This window comes from Rhipicephalus microplus, chromosome 3, assembly GCF_043290135.1.
Source record: "Rhipicephalus microplus isolate Deutch F79 chromosome 3, USDA_Rmic, whole genome shotgun sequence".
In the NCBI taxonomy this organism is placed as follows: domain Eukaryota; kingdom Metazoa; phylum Arthropoda; class Arachnida; order Ixodida; family Ixodidae; genus Rhipicephalus; species Rhipicephalus microplus.
This window is the reverse complement of record NC_134702.1, coordinates 219,847,868-219,868,548: the sequence shown is the minus strand read 5'-3', so window position 1 is coordinate 219,868,548 and position 20,681 is coordinate 219,847,868. Positions and strand designations below refer to the sequence as shown.

The following is a 20,681-nucleotide window of genomic DNA, read 5'->3' as shown; positions in this document are numbered from 1 at the left end:
TTTATATGCACTCTGCATCGCGTATTACGCAACAAGCGATAGCCTCTACCTCCACATTCTATTACATTGTTATAATTTAGTTGGGCAACTGTGTAGCGTACTTCACAGTGAAATTCGTTTGTACATGTGCTCAGCTAAAGGGTCTGCTCTTGATCAAAACAGCTGCTATTTATTGTCCAACAGCGACAGACTGCACGACGGGAATGTCGAATGAAGCGATTCCTTGAAATTATGTCACTTCGTTTGTTGCTAAAAGTGTGGCGAAGTCAGTTTTTAGTAACAGCTTGGTGGAGATCCAGAGCTCTGCCGCATGTTTGCACTTGTGCCGCCTACGTTATGTAAGGACCTTGTAAAGCTTATGCGCAACTTTTTCTCTCTTTCACTCCAAGGAACAAAGTCACTGATAAGCGCTTCCATTTTGATATTCTCTAGCGGTTGAACAAACTTCTTCTTCCCCAGTAGCTGGACAGGAAAGCTAAACGTACGCGTTGCGCTTTGCGTCCACAGCCAACGGCTACATCTCTGTGGAACGAGATAATGAGACGAGGTCTGACTGTGTACGCGATACAATCCGCACTATGGCACGTCCGAATTTTCCCTTTCCGCTTGTGCAGCGGATGCTCCACTGCGGGCCTGCACCAACGCCCTGCATAAGGAGAAAAAATGGCACTGAAAACGTGCCGCTTGCGTTTGTTTCTTTTAGCTTTTAAATTGCAGGTGAGAGGAAGACGGGTGGCATGATACCACCGACCGAGAGTGTTCCGAATACGTGACTCTCGCTAATACGACACCGTGCCTTCCCTCATTCGGTGTGGAGTATTTAAGGAGTACGCAAAGACACGTGGACCCATCAGCACCTGAGCAGCAGTCGCCGAAGTCCCAGCCACCATGAACACACTGGTGAGTTGTTCAAGACCGTCGTGCGTTCGTTACACGTGCACATCAAACAATCCGGCATGGAGCTGTTAGGGCACGTCACAGGCCTAAGATAGGAACACTTGTCTTGACAATTATAGCCCGCATGCCGCTTCATGTTCCAGCTATATTACTTATAACTGCCGAATAGATGGCTATGCATCTATGTTGTGCTTGTGAGGGGTTCCATCATTAGAAAGTGCGGGCTTGGGTTAATTACATACCAAGAACTGTTGTTGGCGCTTTGCTTTTATTAACCGCCAACAAAAATTATATCACCATATATGTACAGTAATATGAGTGACATTCTTGTACGGGCGTTCTCCGCATGTTTGCTGCCTTGCACATGGCTGTGAATCATTCTTACGGAAAAAGATTTCTAGAAGTAGCTAAGCGATGAAGCAAAGAGCCCAGGGTTAAGAGGGAGGTTGTTAATGCTTGCAGCAATGCCTCCTCGCCTTTTTTTGACTTCTTTCCATAAATGCCTTTAGGATTGGAGCGCAGTGCGAGGACTGATTTTTTTTAGAGGACGGAAGGACGGAAGGGAAAGGGGGCACATTTTCTTCACGTCTCTGAAACAATGTCAATGCCAATTTTAGCTTACAATAATTTGTTGTGATACTCCGGTTTTAGTTGAACTCATACATCAGGCATATATTGAGAAAATGACAATTCTAAGGTGTAGTCATGTAAAAGTAAAACTAGACTCCTCCCAAAGCCTTCAAAATAACAAAAAAAACATTGAATGACTTCTGATAAAAAATTTCTTTGCTCCTTCGTCCGATACAGACTACTGCAGTCGTCATCTGCGCCATCCTCGCCACTGCATCAGCCGGTAGCATCGGCCTTGGCTACGGTCATGGCTACGGAGGCTACGGCCTTGGCTACGGTCATCGCTACGGAGGCTATGGTCTTGGGTATGAAGGTTACGGTCTCGGCTATGGGCTTGGTGGTGGCCACGGGGCCACCGGCGTTGGCGTCGGCAGCAGTGTGGCAATTCTAAGCGGTGGGCCTGCCTTCACAAAGGCCGTAGCTGGACCGGCCTTCCTGGTGAAGACGGTGCATCACGTCAACAAGCTGCACAGTGGAGGCGCTCTGATCGCCCACTCCGGCCTCGGCAGTGGTTACGGTGGCTACGGAGGATACGGATACGGAGGTTACGGTTACAAGTGGTAACGCTGGTGAAACGATGTGAATCGTTGCGCTACATCCTGTGCGGCACGCGATAAACACTCATTCTCTGGAAAATCTAGGGGCCCCAATTCACTCCGAAGGGCACTTCGAACACAATCAGACTGGTGGCCTCAATTTACGCATGATGTATATATCAATAAATTGTTCTAAATCGAATCAACGCCAACAAAAGCAAATGACACACACGTGCGCCACAATGCAATCTTTCTACCTCTGCGTCTTGTTCCTTCATCATTCAATAAAACGATTCTGACATTACAATTTGGTTTTCCTTGCTCTAAACTACGCAACACGCAATTCAATAGCACTTTTGGCAAAGTATCGAAAGCAGGGAGAAGAGAGCGTAAGGAGTGGAAAGAATTATCATCTTAAATAATTACGGCAGTGAAGTTTTTTATTACCAACCGTACGCGAAACACAAAAACCGTCCATGTAGTCTAAGTCTTCTAGCGGTAAAAAAGCATTACTTGTGTAATGCTTCTTTGCAGTATTACAAAAAGCATTACAAAGTGCAGTATTACGAAAAGAGTGGCGAAAGTTCCAACATATGCTTTATCAGCAGAATTCTCCTAAAATACTGAACTTATGAAGTAAGTTAGCGGTCTAACCAAGAGCACTTCGCATTCTAAATCGTATCTCTGGTTCGTGCCAGCGCACTGACCTTTAAGGCATAGTGTAGTGCTCGGCGTATGCGACAAAGGGTGTTTGAAGCATAGAACAATATTTTATACCTGCATGACTGCATAGGAACTGTCTGTATTTTGATAGTTCTTCGTGAAACACACTCGTGGAAGTCTATTCATTCAGACTTCATTAAATATTAATAAAGTGTATGCATAGATTCAAGCGCGTGGTCAAAAAGTTTTCAATAAGCGCCATTTTTTTGCAATTCAGAAACTATTAATACTTTATTCAGGTAACGGCATCGAAATGGCCATGGTCGCTAAAGACTATTCGTAGTTGCACATTATGCGCTGCTTTTCATATTCATATTCCCAATCTTCACAATATGCGCTAACATTTATTATATTTCTTTATTCACAAAAGCAGTAAAGCGCCTTTAAGACATACCGTAAGTTACGGCACTTTGGTCCCCTTTTAGGCCGCATGAAAGGACCTGAAGCAAGCATCCGTGGCATTCACGCACTGCGTCAGCTAAGGCCACTAGTTGGTGGAACGCCTTTTTTTGTAAGCAGTAGTACATAATTACAGATAAATTCAATAAAATTCAATCTGAACGCCGGTTGTTTCTTGATTGATTGATTGATTTGTGGGGTTTAGCGTCCCAAAACCACCAATTGATTATGAGAGACGCCGTAGTGGAGGCCTCCGGAAATTTTGACCACCTGGGGTTCTTTAACGTGCACCCAAATCTGAGTACACGGGCCTACAACATTTCCGCCTCCATCGGAAATGCAGCCGCCGCAGCCGGGAATCGAACCCGCGACCTGCGGGTCAGCAGGCCGAGTACCTTAGCCACTAGACCACCGCGGCGGGGCGCTGGTTGTTTCTTCACAATTCAAATTTACCTGGTAGCTGCGATTCATACAAGGACGTTTTCAAAGTTCACAGACTGTTTTCTCAGCTCACATTCATTAATCGAAAGAAATGCGCCACCATCAGTGGCAGCAACCTCTTAAAGTATGCTTGTGTTAATTACATCAACCTTCAAGGTTGGTATACGAACAAACGTAATTCTTTTGCATTCAAGCCCTTCTGCTTGTGTGTATAGCTGACTTCGTCATGATGGCTTTCAGACATGCGAACTACACCTAATGTGGTCAAATATCTTCGTGCTTGGATATCATTTTATCTGTGTTATCAGAATACTGTGAATAATAATAAGAAGATTACGTCCTTCATTCTCCAAGAAGATCAGTGGTCTGGAAAATAAAAAAAAAATGAATGCATATAAACGGAGTGGATGATGATGAGTGAGGTGAAGCGTTTGTCAGCCCGTCCGTGCTTCCGTCCGTTCACTCGTTCTTGCTTGCGTCCGTCCACTCGATCATCCGTGCGTCAATCCGTGCATCCATCTGTCTGTCCATGCGTCCGTCCGTGAGCCCGTCCATCTGTCTGTCCGTCCGTTCGTGTGCCCATACGTACGTACGTCCGCACGTCCATCCACCCGTTCGTTCGTCTGGTAGTTTGTCTGTTCATCCGCCCACGCGTTCGTCCATGCATCCACCTAGTGAACACTTCAAGTACCGCCATCTCTCATCTTGCAACCCCTGTGGCAAATACCCGCTCTAGAGTGGGTATGTGCCACCGGTGTCTACATACATACATACATACATACATACATACATACATACATACATACATACATACATACATACATACATACATACATACATACATACATACATACATACATACATACATACATACATACATATAGAGGAGCGACAGACCCACGCCATGAGCTTCGCCCATAAAACCTACAGGTCTGCACGGAAGGCACGGCACTGTTGCAGCGACAGCTAGCAAACGGCCTTTCAAGGCCTTTTCTTAACCCTCTTTGGGTAGCTGCTGCAAGCACATTTGCAGGGTACCCACTACGCTATCAATCATTCTCTAGTAGGCAAGCACTCAGTATGCCATTCTTCGTCATTCTGCGGAGAATCATGTGTTCCGCTGCACACTTCCAGGGAGCTCCTTGCAATTTTCGTGATGTGGCTGACGGCGAAGAATAATTATGTCAGAAGCTTTTGGAATCTCCACGATCCCGCAAGTGGATATGCACCACACTTAATAGGCGAACATGATCAAGCTTTTGTAATGCATTGGAGCATTTGACGACCCATTCGTTGCGCAATTCCCAATATATGACAATTGCTTGTTTCCTAGCTGTTCTAAAACACAAATTAACGTGATTGCTTTCCGGAAATCAAACGTCCCTAAGGCCTGTTTGCAAATGCTTTGATAGCACCGGCGTGGCTCAGTGGCTGAATACTAAAATGGCACGCAGGGGACCCATCTTTCATTCCCAATCGTTTGTGTTCTTTGTATAATTCTGAGTTTTCTTTCTTACTTCTTGCGACAGTGGTTGTGGACAGCGGTGGCGGACAACTATCGCGCGCACGTGACTCATGTTATCACTTCATAAGAGCTGTCACTGTAAAAGATCAGAAGCCACTTGAGTAGATAAGAAGCGTCCACATTGGTGAGTTTACAGCAGTGCGCATCAAGAGGGTAATTGAAGAGGCAGTGAGAAAACAGTAAAGGCGTTCAATACCTAGACTATCAGAAACGATGCAAGGCATGTTCACTTGATCTTATAAAGCAAAAAAAGGGGAGAAATGATTCGAAATTAAAAAAAAAGCTTTTGCTGTAAGGTATAAGCTAGGGGAAATAAACTTCGCTTTACATATGCGTTGTTATGTTGATGTAAAATATGTATTTGTTTTATCTAGTCTGCACAGTGTTAGCTTTATGTCTTGACAATGTGTAAAGTATAGTTCGTTTTGGATGAACTTTTCATGCACTTAATTTTCAGGATTTTAGCCACCTAGTGCTCTCATGGCCCTACAATAACAGTAGAATGCAAATATCTATCAGGAAAGTGGGTATAATACATAATATTAAAACAGACATTTTTATTGTGAAATGGTGTGAGGCTCATCAGCTTAATGCTGTTGTAAAGAACAGGAAGAAGTACTCCGGCGCAGAGGCAGCAGCATCGAGAGTGCAGCACCGGCTCGAGCTCGTGAATCGCGGCTGGTGCATCGCCTTCCAAGCCTTCCAAGCATCAACCTTTCTGCTCAATAAATCTCCTTTATAATTGGTGGAGGTGCGGGGTACTGTGGCCTATACCTTCCCGCTACCATCCTGGAACTCCGTTCTCGATGGCTACCTTCTGCTATGCCGGACGCCGATCCGCAGACGCTTCCTTCTCCTCCGGCCACCTGTCCAGGCAGTGTTCCTCGGTGCGAACCTCCAATCTTCAGTGGAACAGATGACCACGACGTTGAAGATTGGCTGTCGACTTTCGAACGGGTGAGCGCTTTAAACAGATGGACGGACGCAAACAAGTTGACACGCATGTCGTTCTACCTCGCGGGTGTAGCCAGCCTTTGGCTTAGAAACCACGAGGCAGACGCCCGAACGTGGCCGCAATTTAAAGCGTTGATTGTAGCAGTCTTCGATCGACCTGCCGTCCGAAAACTTCGCGCCGAGCAGCGTTTACGCACACGCGCACAAGAAACGGGTGAAACCTTCACTAGTTACATAGAAGATGTCGTCGATTTGTGCAGACCTGTGAACGTTGCAATGACGGAAGCAGAAAAATGTAAGCACATCCTCAAAGGGATTGACGACGACGCTTTTCAAATGCTCTTGGCGAAAAGCCCGACCACTGATAATGACAAAATTAGCCTTTGCCAAAGCTACGATGAATTGCGGAAGCGGCGAGCTATGACAAGACGTCCTCCAGCGCATGATTTCGCATCACTGTCTAGTGTGATCAATGGTCATGACCAAGCGTCACTACGAGCCGAAATAAAAGCATTTGTCCGCGAAGAAGTCGCACGACAGCTTTCCCTGGTGCCCTTCACACCAGAAGCTACGACAACTTTACCGTCGTCTCTTCGAGGCGTCATTCAAGGAGAGGTCGCCGAGGCCTTACCAGCTGCTCGCGAGCATAATCTTGTCGCTGCTCCTCTCACCTACGCTGCGGCTGCAGCCATGCCAACTCGCAAGGCGCCTGCGCCTCCGTTCCAGCCTCGCGCAAGCTATCCGCCACCTCCAGTTCACCGGACCAGCACTAACACCGCCAACCCATAGCACACCCTCGACAATCGCCCCATATGTTACACTTCTCGATACCCCGGACACGTCGCGAGGTATTGCCGCCGCCGGACGCATATCACCGATGAAAACCGCCGCGAGCCTTTCTTCTCGCTTGACTCCAACGCGCAATGCGGTTCCTCCACTCCAACGCCAGCCCGCTACCAGGATGACCACCGCCCTCGGCCGGAACGTCTTCGCTCGCCCTCTCCGTGCCGCCGCTCGCCTTCCCCTATGCGTCGACGGCCCGCGTCTAACGAGGAGGAAAACTAGATGATGCAGTTCCCGAGGCAAGAACTGCGCAAGTTTAGTTTTTCCCAAGTCCTCATTTGTCACCTACCAATGTTATTGATGTGTTCGTCGAAAATATCCCTACTGTCGCTCTTGTAGACACCGGTGCAGCTGTTCCTGTTATCGATGCTGGATTTTGCCGCTCAATTCGTAAGGTTACGTCGCCTTTCTCCGGATTATCGCTTCGCACAGCCAGTGCTCAACCTGCTCAACCTACCACAGTATGTACAGCCCGCATGACAATTCAGGACAATCTGTACACAATAGAGTTCATGGTTCTTTCATCGTGCTCCCATACTATTTTCTTGTGATGGGACTTTTTATCGCGTCATAACGCCGTGATCGACTGTGCTAGGGTTGAGGTAGAATTTTGCTCACTGGATGACCGAGCGTCCGTCGACACCCAGTCTGCCGCTAAACTTGTCGTTAACGATGACACCTACATCCCTCCATGCTCTTTTGCGTTCGTACCATTTTCATGCAGCGCCATATCCGACGGCACGGTCTTCTTCACACCATCTCCAATATTCGTCGCCCGAAGAGCCCTCCCCCATGCCTTTTGCTGCTCTCGACCTTGTAGAAGGCTCAACCACAATGCCAATTTATAATCATGAGTCGTCGTATTTATCCCTATTTTGTCACTAGTGCCTTGGCCACGTCGAGACAATCAGTTCTACCAGAATTAAAACCGTCCCTGATGAGGTGCCTTCTACCTCCGTCTGTGAACTGGCTGTCGTCTCAGCGGCTGACTCAACATCGGCAAACATACTTCAACCATTCATCGCTGAAGATTTGACATCTTCGCAGCGTTCACAACTCCTCCCCATCCTTTTTTTTTTTATTTTTTTATTGATTTAATTTCAGACAACCCGTGTACACAGTTTGCCTAGGGGATCGGCGTAAAGGCAGAGAAAGCCTGACAAAGCGCCAACCCCCTATGTACACACATACATAAACAGGTTATATATAGCAGTACAAAAATTGAGAAATTGAGATACATACAATATCAAAAAACATTTACAATTTTTTTTTTACATCAAGCCAGTATTAACAAAGAAATGAACAGCAATTATGAATTAGCACATAAAGAAATAATAAGAGACTATTTACGCACAACAAACAGGCAGACAAAAGCAAAAAAAAAAAAAAAATTCATAAAGTCACAGCAGCACATAAAAGTTACATAAAATAAAATGAATCGAAAGAGGTATGAGAATCTGTTTGAGTTTTTAGAAGGAATGTGTGTATCTTCTTTTTGAAAACATAAATGGAGGAACTTTGTTCAATTAATGCCATCACAGTGGGGTGTTCATTAAGAAAGTGGGGAATTTGGTAAGTTAGTTTTTGTGTACCGTAATTTGTACGAAGCGTGTCTTTCTTGAAACTAATATGTCGTAAATTATGACTGTGGTTACGCTCGTGATACTTCCTGAAAAATTCAATTCGATTAGATTTAACTTCACGATATATAATCATTGCTAATTTTTTATATCGGATATTATTAATGACTAGCAGTCTATGTTTTTCGAAAAAAGGGGCTGTGTGCGAACGAAAAGGTAGAAGTTCAATTAATCGCACAGCTCCTTGAGTGCTACCACCATTCTTTCGACGTTGCACAAACATCTCTCGGCCGTGCCTTAGCAGTAGAACACCACATCGGCACTGGGTCCCACTCACCGCTGCGACAACGACCATATCGCGTGTCCGCTACAGAAAGCCGCGTCATTGCTGACCAAGTAGACGACATGCTTTGCAGAGGCGTCATTCGACCTTCACAGAGCTTATGGGCGTCTCCGGTGGTCCTCGTCAAAAAGAAATATGGTTATATTCGTTTCTGTGTCGATTTCCGGTGATTCAACAAGATCACGCTGAAGGACGTCTATCCACTACCGCGCATTGAGGATGCTTTGGATAGTTTACAGGGCGCCGAGTTCTTTTCCTCGTCAGACTTGCGGTCAGGCTACTGGCAGGTGCCGATGGCGGAGGCCGATCGCCCCAAAACCGCTTTTGTCACGCCAGACGGTTTATATGAATTCACCGTCATGCCCGTCGGACTTTGCAATGCACCTGCAACGTTCGAAAGAATGATGGACAACATCTTGCGTGAACTAAAATGGAAGATGTGCTTGTGTTACCTAGATGATATTGTAGCCTTTGCCCCTAACTTCGACACCCACTTACGTCGCCTTGAGGACGTCCTTACTTGCTTGACTAACGCCGGTTTGCAATTAAATCTTAAAAAATGTCGATTTGCCATGCGTCAACTGAACATTTTGGGCCACGTTGTTTTCAAAGAAGGCATCCTCCCGGATCCCGAAAAATTGCAAGCTGTTACGGCGTTTCTTAAACCTGCCATCATCAAAGATTTTTGAAGTTTCATCGGTTTGTGCTCGTACTTCCGGCGATTCGTCCGAAACTTCGCGTCGATTATATCACCTCTCACGCAACTCCTCAGCAACTGTAAAGACCTCTTATCGTGGTCCCCTGCCCGCGACGAGGCTTTCACCACCTTGCGGCAGCTTTTCACGACGCCACCCATTCTACGCCATTTTGATCCTGAAGCTCCAACTGAAATCCACACAGACGCCATTGGTGAAGGCCTGCGTGCTATGCTCGCACAGCGTAAGCTGGAGAATCAGGAATACGTCGTAGCATACGCTAGTCGCACACTTACCAAGGCTGAGAGCAACTGCAGCTTCATGTTTGGCCATTGTGTGGGCCCTTGGAAAGTTTCGCCCATATCTATATGGTCGTTTATTTGACGTCGTGACCGACCACCACGCGCTGTGCTGGCCTTCGACGTTAAAACACCCATCTGGCCGCCTCGCTCGCTGGGCGTTGAAAATTCAAGATTATGACATACGCGTGGTTTATCGGTCAGGATGGAAGCATGCTGACGACGATGCCTTTTCCCGTTCCCCCCTGTCCCAGAATGGCACAGATGACTCCGCTTGCGATTCAACATTGTCATCTCTTGACTTTGACACCATTGCTATTGAACAACGCAATGACCCGTGGACTGCGTCTCTCCTCAATCATCTCTCCGACACTTCTGAACTGCCAAAGAGGCGAACGCTCCGGCGCCAAGTTCCCCACTTCTCGATACGTGACATGCTTCTCCATCGACGCAACTACGCACCAGAGGGACGCAAGTGGCTGCTTGTCGTTCCACGAACCCTGAGGTCACAGATTTGTTCCTCTATCCACGCTGACCCACAATGTGGCCACCCACGCAGGAGTCTTCAAGACCTACGAAAGACTTCGACATCGTTACTACTGGCGTGGTATGCATACCTTCGTCCGCAACTTCGTCCGCTCTTGTGCCTAATTTCAGCGCCGAAAATCTCCACCACATGCCTCCGCCGGTGAACTGCAGCCTTTAACATGCCCTTCCCGACCCTTCGAACGGGTCGAATTAGATATTTATGGGCCCCTTCCATTGACTCCGACTGGCAACAGGTGGATAATAGTTGCTATCAACCACCTAACGCGCTATGCTGAGACCGCTTCTCTTCAAACATCTACAGCCCAGGAGGTTGCAACTTTCCTAGTGCGTCATTTTGGGTTGCGTCATGGAGGCTCTCAAGAACTCCTCAGTGACTGTGGCCGCGCCTTCTTGTCCTAGGTCATTGAAAAATTTCTCTCTGAGTGTGCTGTTGTACATCGCACATGTACCGCTTACCACCCTCAAACCAGTGGGGCTGCCGAGCGCTTTAATCGTACTGGCGGTGACATGCTATTTATGTATGTGACGCCTGATCCCTCTAACTGGGACTTACTTCTCCCCTTCATTACATACGCCTACAATACGGCAACGCAAGCGACAACAGGCTTCTCCACTTTTTACCTCCCATATGGCCGGCACCCCTCGCACACCCTTGACACCATTCTGCCCTATCGACCAGACGCGTCCGAGTGCCTACCTATCTTGGACGCCGCCAGACACGCAGAAGAATGTCAGCAGTTAGCTCGTCGCTTTACCTGCGATGACCGAAACCAACAAAAAGCAATTCATGATGCCCAGACCTCAACTCCCGTTTTTCTTCCAGCTCCTCTTGTGTGGGTGTCAGTGCCGCATCGCGCACCTGGGCTGTCTTCCAAACTTCTGCCAAAGTACGATAGGCCATATCGTAATCTCGAACAGACTTCGCCAGTAAATTACCTCATTGAGCGTTTTACGCCACCGTTAGACTTTCTACGTCGTAACCGCGAGGTTGTACACGTCCAGAGGCTCAAGCAGTACCACAGTACAACGCCGCCTGCACAGGACTAAGTCGCCAGGATGGCTCCTTTTTAGGGGCGAAGCTCCTTACAGCGGCACCCGTTTGTCCCGCGTCCCGTCGTACTATGTAACCAGTCTTACGCTTTGACCTGCAAACATTTTGACTTCCAAGGTGGTGCCGGTGAGAGATTCCTTCTGTGCGTTGTTGAGCAACAAAAAATAGTGATCAATGTACATGCCATTAGCTGATAATAGGGTATGAGAGACAGGAGCATTCGGCTTTTAGTTAACGTGCACGCTGCGATCCCCATTAGCAGCCATTGCATGTACATTGAGCACTATCTGAAGGGAAAGGGTTGCTAAGTTATACCCTCTGGGTGTAACCACCTTAGTTTTTGAAAGGCTTAGCGAGCGTTGAGCCGCAGTGCCATGAATACAATGAACTAGTATATACCATGAATGAACTCGAGGTAGTTAAAGGTGAGAAGTAGGTACGAAGTGCAAGCCGTAAGAAAGTAAAAGCCGAGTTCTCCTGTTTCTCATTTCCCATGCAGCCATTGGCACGTACATTGAGCTCTATCTGCCAGGAAAAGGTTGCTACGTTATACTCGCTGGGCGTAACCTCCTTGGTTTTAGAAAGGTTTAGCGAGTGTTAGGCCGCAGTGCCATGAATACAGTGAACTAGTATATACCATGAACTCGAGGTGGTTATAGGTGGGAAGTAGACCCGAAGCGCAAGCTGTTAGAAAGTGTGCGTGTGCCACCTCTCGTTCAGTCCTTGGAATGTCCGCTGGATGGCAGTGTTTCTATATGGGGAATATATGGTGAAAAGATGCGAGATGGTGGTACTTGGAGTGTTGAATGGATGGACGAACGGACACACAGACAGATGCTTGAACGGACGCATAAATAGATGCAGGGGCGGATGCATGAACAAACGCAGGGACGGACGCACGCACGGACGGGCGGATGGACGCATTGACGGTCGCACAGACGGAAGAAAGCAAGAATGAATGGACGGACGAATGCTTCGCCCCACTCTCCATCATTCACTCCATGGATATGCTGCCAATTTTTTTTCCGCGGGGTCATTGTACAGAAGAGGAAGTACTCCGGCGCAGAGGAAGCAGCATCGAGAGTGCAGCAGCGGCTCGAGCTCGTGAATTGCGGCTGGTGCATCGCCTTCCAAGCCTTCCAAGCATCAAACTTTCTGCTCAATAAATCTCCTTTATACTGTAAAAAACGTAAAATAATTGCTTAAATTGAGCACGTTGCAATCATACAGGCGATGCCAAGTTTAAACGCATGCACCCATCACATGGTTAGAAATATGTGCGCAAAAGGTAATTCGAATGGGCTATCAGGAGTACCATAGCCGTGATGTCCAACTCAAAGTGTTTTTCAGAAGTCGAACTCGAGAAAAACGCATTTTGAAGTTACAAATGAAAGCTCATTTATGCGGAAAAGACAAATTTTTAGTTAATTTCTTCTATCAAAAGAGCTTGGAAATACTGGGTATTATCAGCATTTCGCTTTAGAGAACTACTCATGGGAAATTCAATCACATGAGCCAACATTGAAAAAAAAATGCCACCATCTTCCCCAAAGAATTCCTAAGGAAATGCGAATGCGTTGAGCACCGTCCATAACGGTTTTTCGCACGTGAAAGCCCAGTGTTCGAAAGATAATATTTTCTTATAAGGGATGAAGTTCCTTAAGCTATGGGTTGTGACTCTCTTGTATGTAGTAGCCATCTCTCATTTCAGTCCTTGGAATGTCCGCCGGATGGCGGTACATGTGTATAATGAATACATAATAAAAATATGCAAGATGATGGTATACTCTAACGCAAAAGGGTGTTAAAAGGTTGTGGTTCATCATTTTGTGGACTATTGGGGCTGCCAAACCATTATTTTTTAGGGACTAATGGCACCGCGTCTAACTGTTCGTCCCCACAGACTAGCTCAAGGAACTAACATTTACTTCTCACATTTACACCTTAGCGGGTAACCATTATTCACACAAATCACCTCAAAGGACTCACGACTTTCGTCATATTTACACCTTCTCGGGCAACCGTTAGTCCCCACACTTACACCTTACCGGGCAACCGTTAGTTCGCATAGTTGCACTTCGCCAGACGAGCGGTTGGTCCACTCAAATCATTCTATCGGATGAACATTTTATAAGCAGTTCAAATATTTCTTTGCTCATTATTTTCCGCCAGGCTTCGCACTTTTTTCGCTTCTGTTTCTGCGCAGTGAGAAACGAATGGTCCGGAAAAGACCACGCGAAGAATTATTTAGCCACGTGTGTGGCATTGTATGCCCAGTCGCTGCAACAAGCAAAGACAAAAGTGAGACATTATAATCTTTTATTCTTCTCTATACACATGAAGTTTCTCTATTCTGTAAGAGAATTAGTAGAGAATTGTACAAAATAGCCTGTTGTCACATCTTGTTAGGGCCTTGTGAAGCTCCACCGGCGGAAGCCATAGATGACAGGTATTGCAGACACCATTGCACACAGCCTTCTGCATGCTGTGTGCCCACGGCTGCACAATAATATTGTAAAGGTAGTTAGTCATACGTGACAAGGGATGAATGTGCATGCATATGAGAAATATGTGCAAGGTGTGATGAAATCACACGTGAAAATATAACATGCAAAAAGTTTCACCATGATATCACACATAGTGAAAGACGCATTATGATCCCCGTAGCGCCACAGCTTAAGTTAAACGGCCGCAGCCACAGCCACGAGGTGCAGCGAACCACCATTGTCGCCATTAAGGTGGCGAGTTCTAAGCGAGCGACGTCGTTCAGCTCCAGCAGGTCAACGCGAGACGAAACACGGCGTTGCACGCGGAGCGTCTACTGTTAGCGAATCTCGAACACGAGAGCGAGCTTACGCTGAGCCACCGCCACGAACAGCATCGAGATGGTTTGAAGCGAGCGCCTACAAAACTGACGGTAATGCAGCCTCTTTCCAAAAAACTCGAGTTAGTGTGAGTGCAGCCAGCAAACGCGAGTCTGTCGCCACGGCAGCTGCCAACGGCCTTTGCCGAGCTGCGTGTGACTGATTTACAAGGAAGCGAACTGTAATGGTGAAGTTTTCACGGACTCGGTTCCGAGGCTAGTGAAAGCTTCGCCAGCCCATGTCGGTGCACTTACAGCGCGTGACATACTACAACCAAGATCGTTACGAACAACCTCAACGGGTTTTGGACGACTCGCAAAACAGCGACGAGGTCTCCGCCCAATATCGTCCGCCCGGAGCTCATCACGGCGACCAACAAAGGCGAGCACTGAATCAGCGAGTGCACGGGAGGCCGACAGCAGTGACGGCCTATTTCTAGGTGGTAACAAAGCATAGACGAACTGCAGACGCCCACGCCGACCTTCGCGGTGCATTTCGTGCGAGCAATATAAGACACGACTGAGCCCGTTGCCGGGAAGCGCCATCCGTATCGCGCAAGCGACATGTACGGCACAATAAAGAATGATCACCCACTTGTGAAAAAATGTAGCACTGATTTCTGCCATCTGTCAGACTGAAATAATATGTCCTATAGGCCTGCTGTATTCTCAGCCACCATGTTGACCTTCTTTCCCAATGGGGGATGTTGCGAGTTTGTCGTGACCATCTTAACTAAGCCATCTGGCGTAGTCAGTGCGGCATGGCACGTGTTGAGACCTGTTCCTGACTTCGTGAGTGCAGCGAAACGTTAAAGCAGCAGCGCACGCTCGTTCAAACGTACACACAAGGCACCACGGCATAATTCCTAGATCGTCGACCTCTCCGAGTGTGAAGGAACGCCAACTGTCACCAGCGAAATAAGGGGAAAGACCTAGCCAAAAGAGAGGAGCATGGCTATATTTTTTGACAACGGTTTGCGCACAGCCCGCATCGACCGCGCGGTTCATCCTCTTGGAGTCAAAGGTCGTGTTCACACTGAGGTTTTCAATAGAAAACGAAAACGCCAGAGCAGCCGGAAAACCACGACCAAGTGCGTCGAGGTTATTTACATTCGGTCTGCCCCATTCCACCGCCGCTACCGTCGCTACCTTGATAATTATTTTGATTATGCCTGTTTTCTGAAAAATAAAGTTTGTATTCTAGTTATTGACACAAAGTTGTGAAAAGAAACAGCTCGCAACTTTCCAAGCTTTGTTTCTGGAGGTATGCCAGCAGAAACAACACAAGCAAACACACCGGCAGCGGCGGCACGGTTTCAATCGGCTGTACACAAAAGCGAAACATGTTGGGGCATGCTGACTCGCTGCCGCTGCACCGTCGACTTCCAGAGTTCTCGGCGATCGTAATCCAAGTCAGGCTCTCAATGAACGCGTCCTCGTTGATGCCTTCAGCTTCGTCGTGCTGCACGGATAGTTAGCGATTTGAGCCGACGCCTGCTCCACCATTTCGAATCTCCGGCCAGCTGGTTAAGTCACGTGGTTTTATCTAGCGCAGCCAAGGATTTGAAGTGGAAAGCCGATACAGTTTCACGTGGCGGGAAAATTGGTCTCGGAGCGACTCTTGCGCGCTGTCCGCGTGGCATGGTTTTCCGGCCGCTTGGGCGGTAAAACGAGACTGTTTCCGGAATGTTTCGCGCGTTTAGCTTTTTTCGTGGCCAAGTGTGAACGCGCCTAAAGTGTTTTATCCGCGGCACACCTCCCTCTGTGGTTTTTCTCCAACGGTCTATCCGTTCGTTGCGTGCGTCTGTTGAGCTCTGTTGCTCCTTTCTCGGATTACTTTGCCTCACAGTGTACTTGGAGTGTTCACTAGACGGGCGGACGGATGAACGGATGCACGGACAGCCATACGGACGAACTCAAGGACGGACAGACGGATGCACGGACAAACAGTGAGACAGCTAAACGGATGGACCGACGGAAGCACGGATAGACGAACAGACGCATAGACGGAAAAACAGATGGACGAACTGACGCACAGACGGACGCATGGACAGATGGCAGGATGCATGGATGGGCGCATGGATGGACACACGAATGCATGGAAGGACAACGGATGCATGGTCGGACGCATGGAGGCACAGGCGGACGGACACACGGATGAACGACGCTTTGCCCCATTCATCATCATTCACTCTGTGGATACGCTGTGATTTTTTTATATCTACTGGTGCAAGAACATATGCGTATACGTGGTAACCGCAATGTAGCGCAATGCCCAATCAGCAACTTAGATTCCCTGTCTAGACTTGTTGAGTGTACAACAATTGATGGTGAACAGAATAAGAAAAAAAAATGCATATGCGTATAAGTGCGAAAGGTGGTATTGAACTCAATGCACAGATATGCGCACTTTCTACGATCATTTTCTCAGCCAATATTTTGTTGATTTCCCGTCCTTCCTCTTTTTATTTCTCTCTTTTCTCTGTTTTTATTTGTAGCATGCAAATGAAAACAAGCAGATAAGTAGTTCAGTCACGCTACAGCAGTTCGTAGCAGGCAGACCACATGCTCAACACGTAAAAACACCACAGCAAAAGCGTCATTTAAAAACCAAACTAGCGCAGAATAAAAGCGTCTTTTCGACAACTTGACCTCGAGCCTGGAATATATTTATTATGTTCATTCTTTATAAGTTGAAAGACGTCTGGTGGACTGAGGCTTTTCCTAGTGTGTTTTACGAAGGGCCATCAGATTTATGTCTGTTCCCGTACAGTCAAGCAGCGATAAAATTCCAGTGAATGCCTAAAAAAACCTTTTTCGCATGCACCGAACACTCCATTATACGCGAGGGGTCAGTGCGCTGGCACAAACCTGAAATACGCTTTCGTATGCCAAGCGCTGTCTGCTATATCGCTCAATAGGTTCAATGAGTTCATCATTTAAGAGAATTCTGCTGATAGAGCACATATCGTAACCTTCGCTACACTTTTTGTAATGTAGCGATCTTGTGTAATCCTTTTTTAACGCAAAAGAACGGTGTTCGTGCCTTACTTAAAGTTGCGAAAAAAGAACTTCACTGGCCCAATTATTCAAGGTGATAATTCTGTCCACTTCTTTCTCTCTGTCTTGCCTGCCTTCATTTATTTCAGAGAAACGCTGTGGAAATCCGTATTGCGTAGTTAACAGCAAGGAACACAAAATTGTAATGTGAAAATATATTTATTGATTGATGAAGGAACGAGACGTAGAGGTTGAAACATTACGTTGTGGCGTACATGTGTATCACTTGATTTCGTTGGCATTGATTTATTTCAGAACAATTTAGTGATATATACATCACGTATAAATTGAGGCCACAAGCACAATTGTGTTCGAAGCACCCTTTTGAGGGAATAGGGGTCCCTAGAGTTTTCAGAGAATGAGTCTTTATCGCGTACCGCAAAGAATGTAGCGCAACGATTCACATCGTTTCACCAGCGTTACCACTTGTAACCGTAACCTCCGTATCCGTATCCTCCGTAGCCGCCATAACCACCGCCGAGGCCGGAGTGGGCGATCAGAGCACCTCCATTGTGCAGCTTGTTTACGTGATGCACCGTCTTCACCAGGAAGGCCGGTCCAGCTACGGCCTTTGTGAAGGCAGGCCCCCCACTTAGAATTGCCACACTGCTGCCGACGCCGACGCCGGTGACACTGTAGCCACCACCAAGCCCATAGCCAAGACCATAATTTCCGTAGCCAAGACCGTATCTTCCGTAGCCATGACCGTAGCCAAGACCAATGCCACCGGCTGATGCAGTGGCGAGGATGGCGCAGAGAACAGCCGCAACGGTCTGTATTGAATGAAGGAGCAAACAAAATTTTTTGTCAGAAGTCATTCAATGTTTTTTTTCTTCCTCTGAAGGCTTTGTAAGGAGACTCATTTACCTCTTACAAAGGAAAAAACTGATTACGCCTTAGAATTGTCATTTTCTCAATATAAGCATCATGTACGAGTTTCACTAAAACAACAGTATCTCCACAAACTATAGTAAGCTCAAATAGTTGCTGACATCGTTTTTTCAGAGTCGCGAGGAAAACATGCCCCCTCCTCCTGTCATCCCCCCCGCAAAAAAAAATATCACCATTTTCACTGCGTTCTGTTCCTAAAGGCGTCCGTGGAAAGAGTTCAGAACGAGGCGAGGGGGCACTGCTGCAAGTATTCACAACCTTCCTCTCAACTCTGCGCCCTATACTTCATGGCTACGCTAGTGGTCGAAATTTATCTTCCGTTATTATGCTTTAAAGCCATCAGCAAGGCAGCAAACATCCGGGGACTATCCATGGAATGGTGTCACTGATTTCACGGTGCATATTTAGTGATATGATTCTTGTCAACCTCAATTAAAAGCAAAGCGCTGACAACAATTCATGGTATGGAATTGACCCAAGTTCGCCCATTCTAATCATGCTACCTCTTACAGGCCAAACAGATTCATAGCCATCTATTCGGCAGTTATAAATAATATAGCTCGAACATGAAGTGGCACGTGTGCTATATTTGTTAAAACGAGTAATCCCGCTATCTTAGCCCTTTAATTTCCTCTGACAGCTCCGTGGCAGGTTGTTTGATGTGCACGCGTAACGAACGCACGACAGTCTTGAAGAACTCACCAGTGTGTTCATGTTGGCTGAGACTTCGGCGACTGCTGCTCAGGTGCTGATGGCTGCGTGTCTTTGCGTACTCCTTAAATACTCCACCCCGAATGAGGGAAAACATGGTACGGCAGTAACGAGAGTCACGTATTTGGAACGGTCTCAGTCAGTGGTATCATATCACCCACCTTCCTCTCACTTCCAATATAAAAGCTAGAAGAAACAAATGCAAGTGTTAGGTTTTTAGTGCCATTTTTCTCCTTATGCAGGGCATTGCCGTGGGCCTGCAGTGGAGCATCTGCTGCGCAAGCGGAAAGAGAAAATTCGGACGTGCCATAGTGCGGATTGTATCACGTACACAGTCGGACCTCGTCTCATTATCTCGTTCTACAGAGATGTACCCGTTGGCTATGGATGCAAAGTGCAACACGTACAACACGCCTTCCCTGCCCAGTTTCTGGGAAGGAAGAATATTGCTCATCCCCTCGAGAATATCAAAACGGAAGCGCTTATCAGTGAAGTAGGATCTTAGATAGAAAGGTAGAAATTGTAGGCACAAGCATTATGCTTCCGTTTGGGTAGGTGGCACATCGCACACGTGGTAGAGCTCTGGATTTATATCTCACTATTGCTAGAAATTAACTGCGCCAATCCTGTCGCAACAAAGACAGCAACTTATTTTCAGCAAATTTTTTTTATTCGACTTTCTCTTCCTATTATCGTTTACTGTTGTACAACGAATTGTGACTGTTCTCAACAGCAGACCCTTTGAATTTAGCAGAAAAACAAAACACATCCACCGTGAAGTACACTAAACACTTAGATATAAAGTAAAAGTTATTTGTTGCGTAATACTCGATGCAAGGTAGAGTACGTATAGTTTATCAGAGACATGCCCTCATACATTTTAAGCAAACCTGCAAAATATATCTGAACGCAGCTCACAGAGCTAAAATAGGTCGACATACGTAACACCGTATCACGCACGAAGACTAAAAGTTTATAAAAGGATAATATGTACACACAAAGTTTGTAGAATGCTTGAGCTTCATCTTCAAACGGGGATCACGATAGCGGAAGCGAGCCTCAAGTGCCTCGCCTTCCGAAATTCTCGAATGTTTCGTTTCGTGGGGTGTACCTCAACCGTGCCGTGAGGAAGGCAGTGACCAAGTGCGTAATATTAGCCGTTTGAAGGCATCATGCAATGCCGAATGAAGGCAAAGTTGTCAAGTTCCCACTATGCCATACTTATGGGTGTGGCGAATCACCCAAAGGCCCACTACGCGTCTGTTGGGCAACACGCGATGTTGTACAAAGCTGTTCACTTTATTGTTGATTAGTGATGATGATTAAAAATGTCGGAGAGCTTTGCAATGAATCGACTAATCAGAGACTCGATTCTAAACACACAGGATCTGACGCCTCGCGCGATTTCACTTTTCTGACACGCAATACAAGATGTGTTAAAAGACTCGCTCCACTTCATGACATTGATTTAATTAATTTGATGGCATAACTTCCGCAACTATCGTGGCTTTGTGATATAAAAGCTGCTTCTCATGCAGATGGCCTGCGTGTGATCCTCGCATGGAATAACATTATTATCTGATTTATTTGATCTGCATCTTTCTTCCTGTACGCTTACGAAGAAGATGAACTTTTGTCACAACCCACAACGTCGTTGTCCCAGCCGAAACTTTTGAGAAACGAGTTTTTGA

General features: G+C 46.7%; 2 protein-coding genes across 2 annotated transcripts; one reads left to right on the top strand and one right to left on the bottom strand.

The window, feature by feature from the left end:
* The first annotated feature begins 840 nt into the window (after window positions 1–840).
* On the top strand, window positions 841–2,357 carry LOC119176850 (uncharacterized). The gene is made up of 2 exons (XM_037428225.2): window positions 841–900; window positions 1,705–2,357. The coding sequence occupies exons 1-2, from the start codon at window positions 889–891 to the stop codon at window positions 2,089–2,091; spliced, it is 399 nt and encodes a 132-aa protein (XP_037284122.2). The 5' UTR covers window positions 841–888; the 3' UTR covers window positions 2,092–2,357.
* Window positions 2,358–17,558: 15,201 nt separating this feature from the next.
* Window positions 17,559–19,019, bottom strand: LOC142803504 (uncharacterized). Its single transcript, XM_075888625.1, has 2 exons — window positions 18,982–19,019; window positions 17,559–18,161 (listed from the first exon to the last, which is right to left on the bottom strand). The coding sequence occupies exons 1-2, from the start codon at window positions 18,991–18,993 to the stop codon at window positions 17,808–17,810; spliced, it is 366 nt and encodes a 121-aa protein (XP_075744740.1). The 5' UTR covers window positions 18,994–19,019; the 3' UTR covers window positions 17,559–17,807.
* Window positions 19,020–20,681: the final 1,662 nt, after the last annotated feature.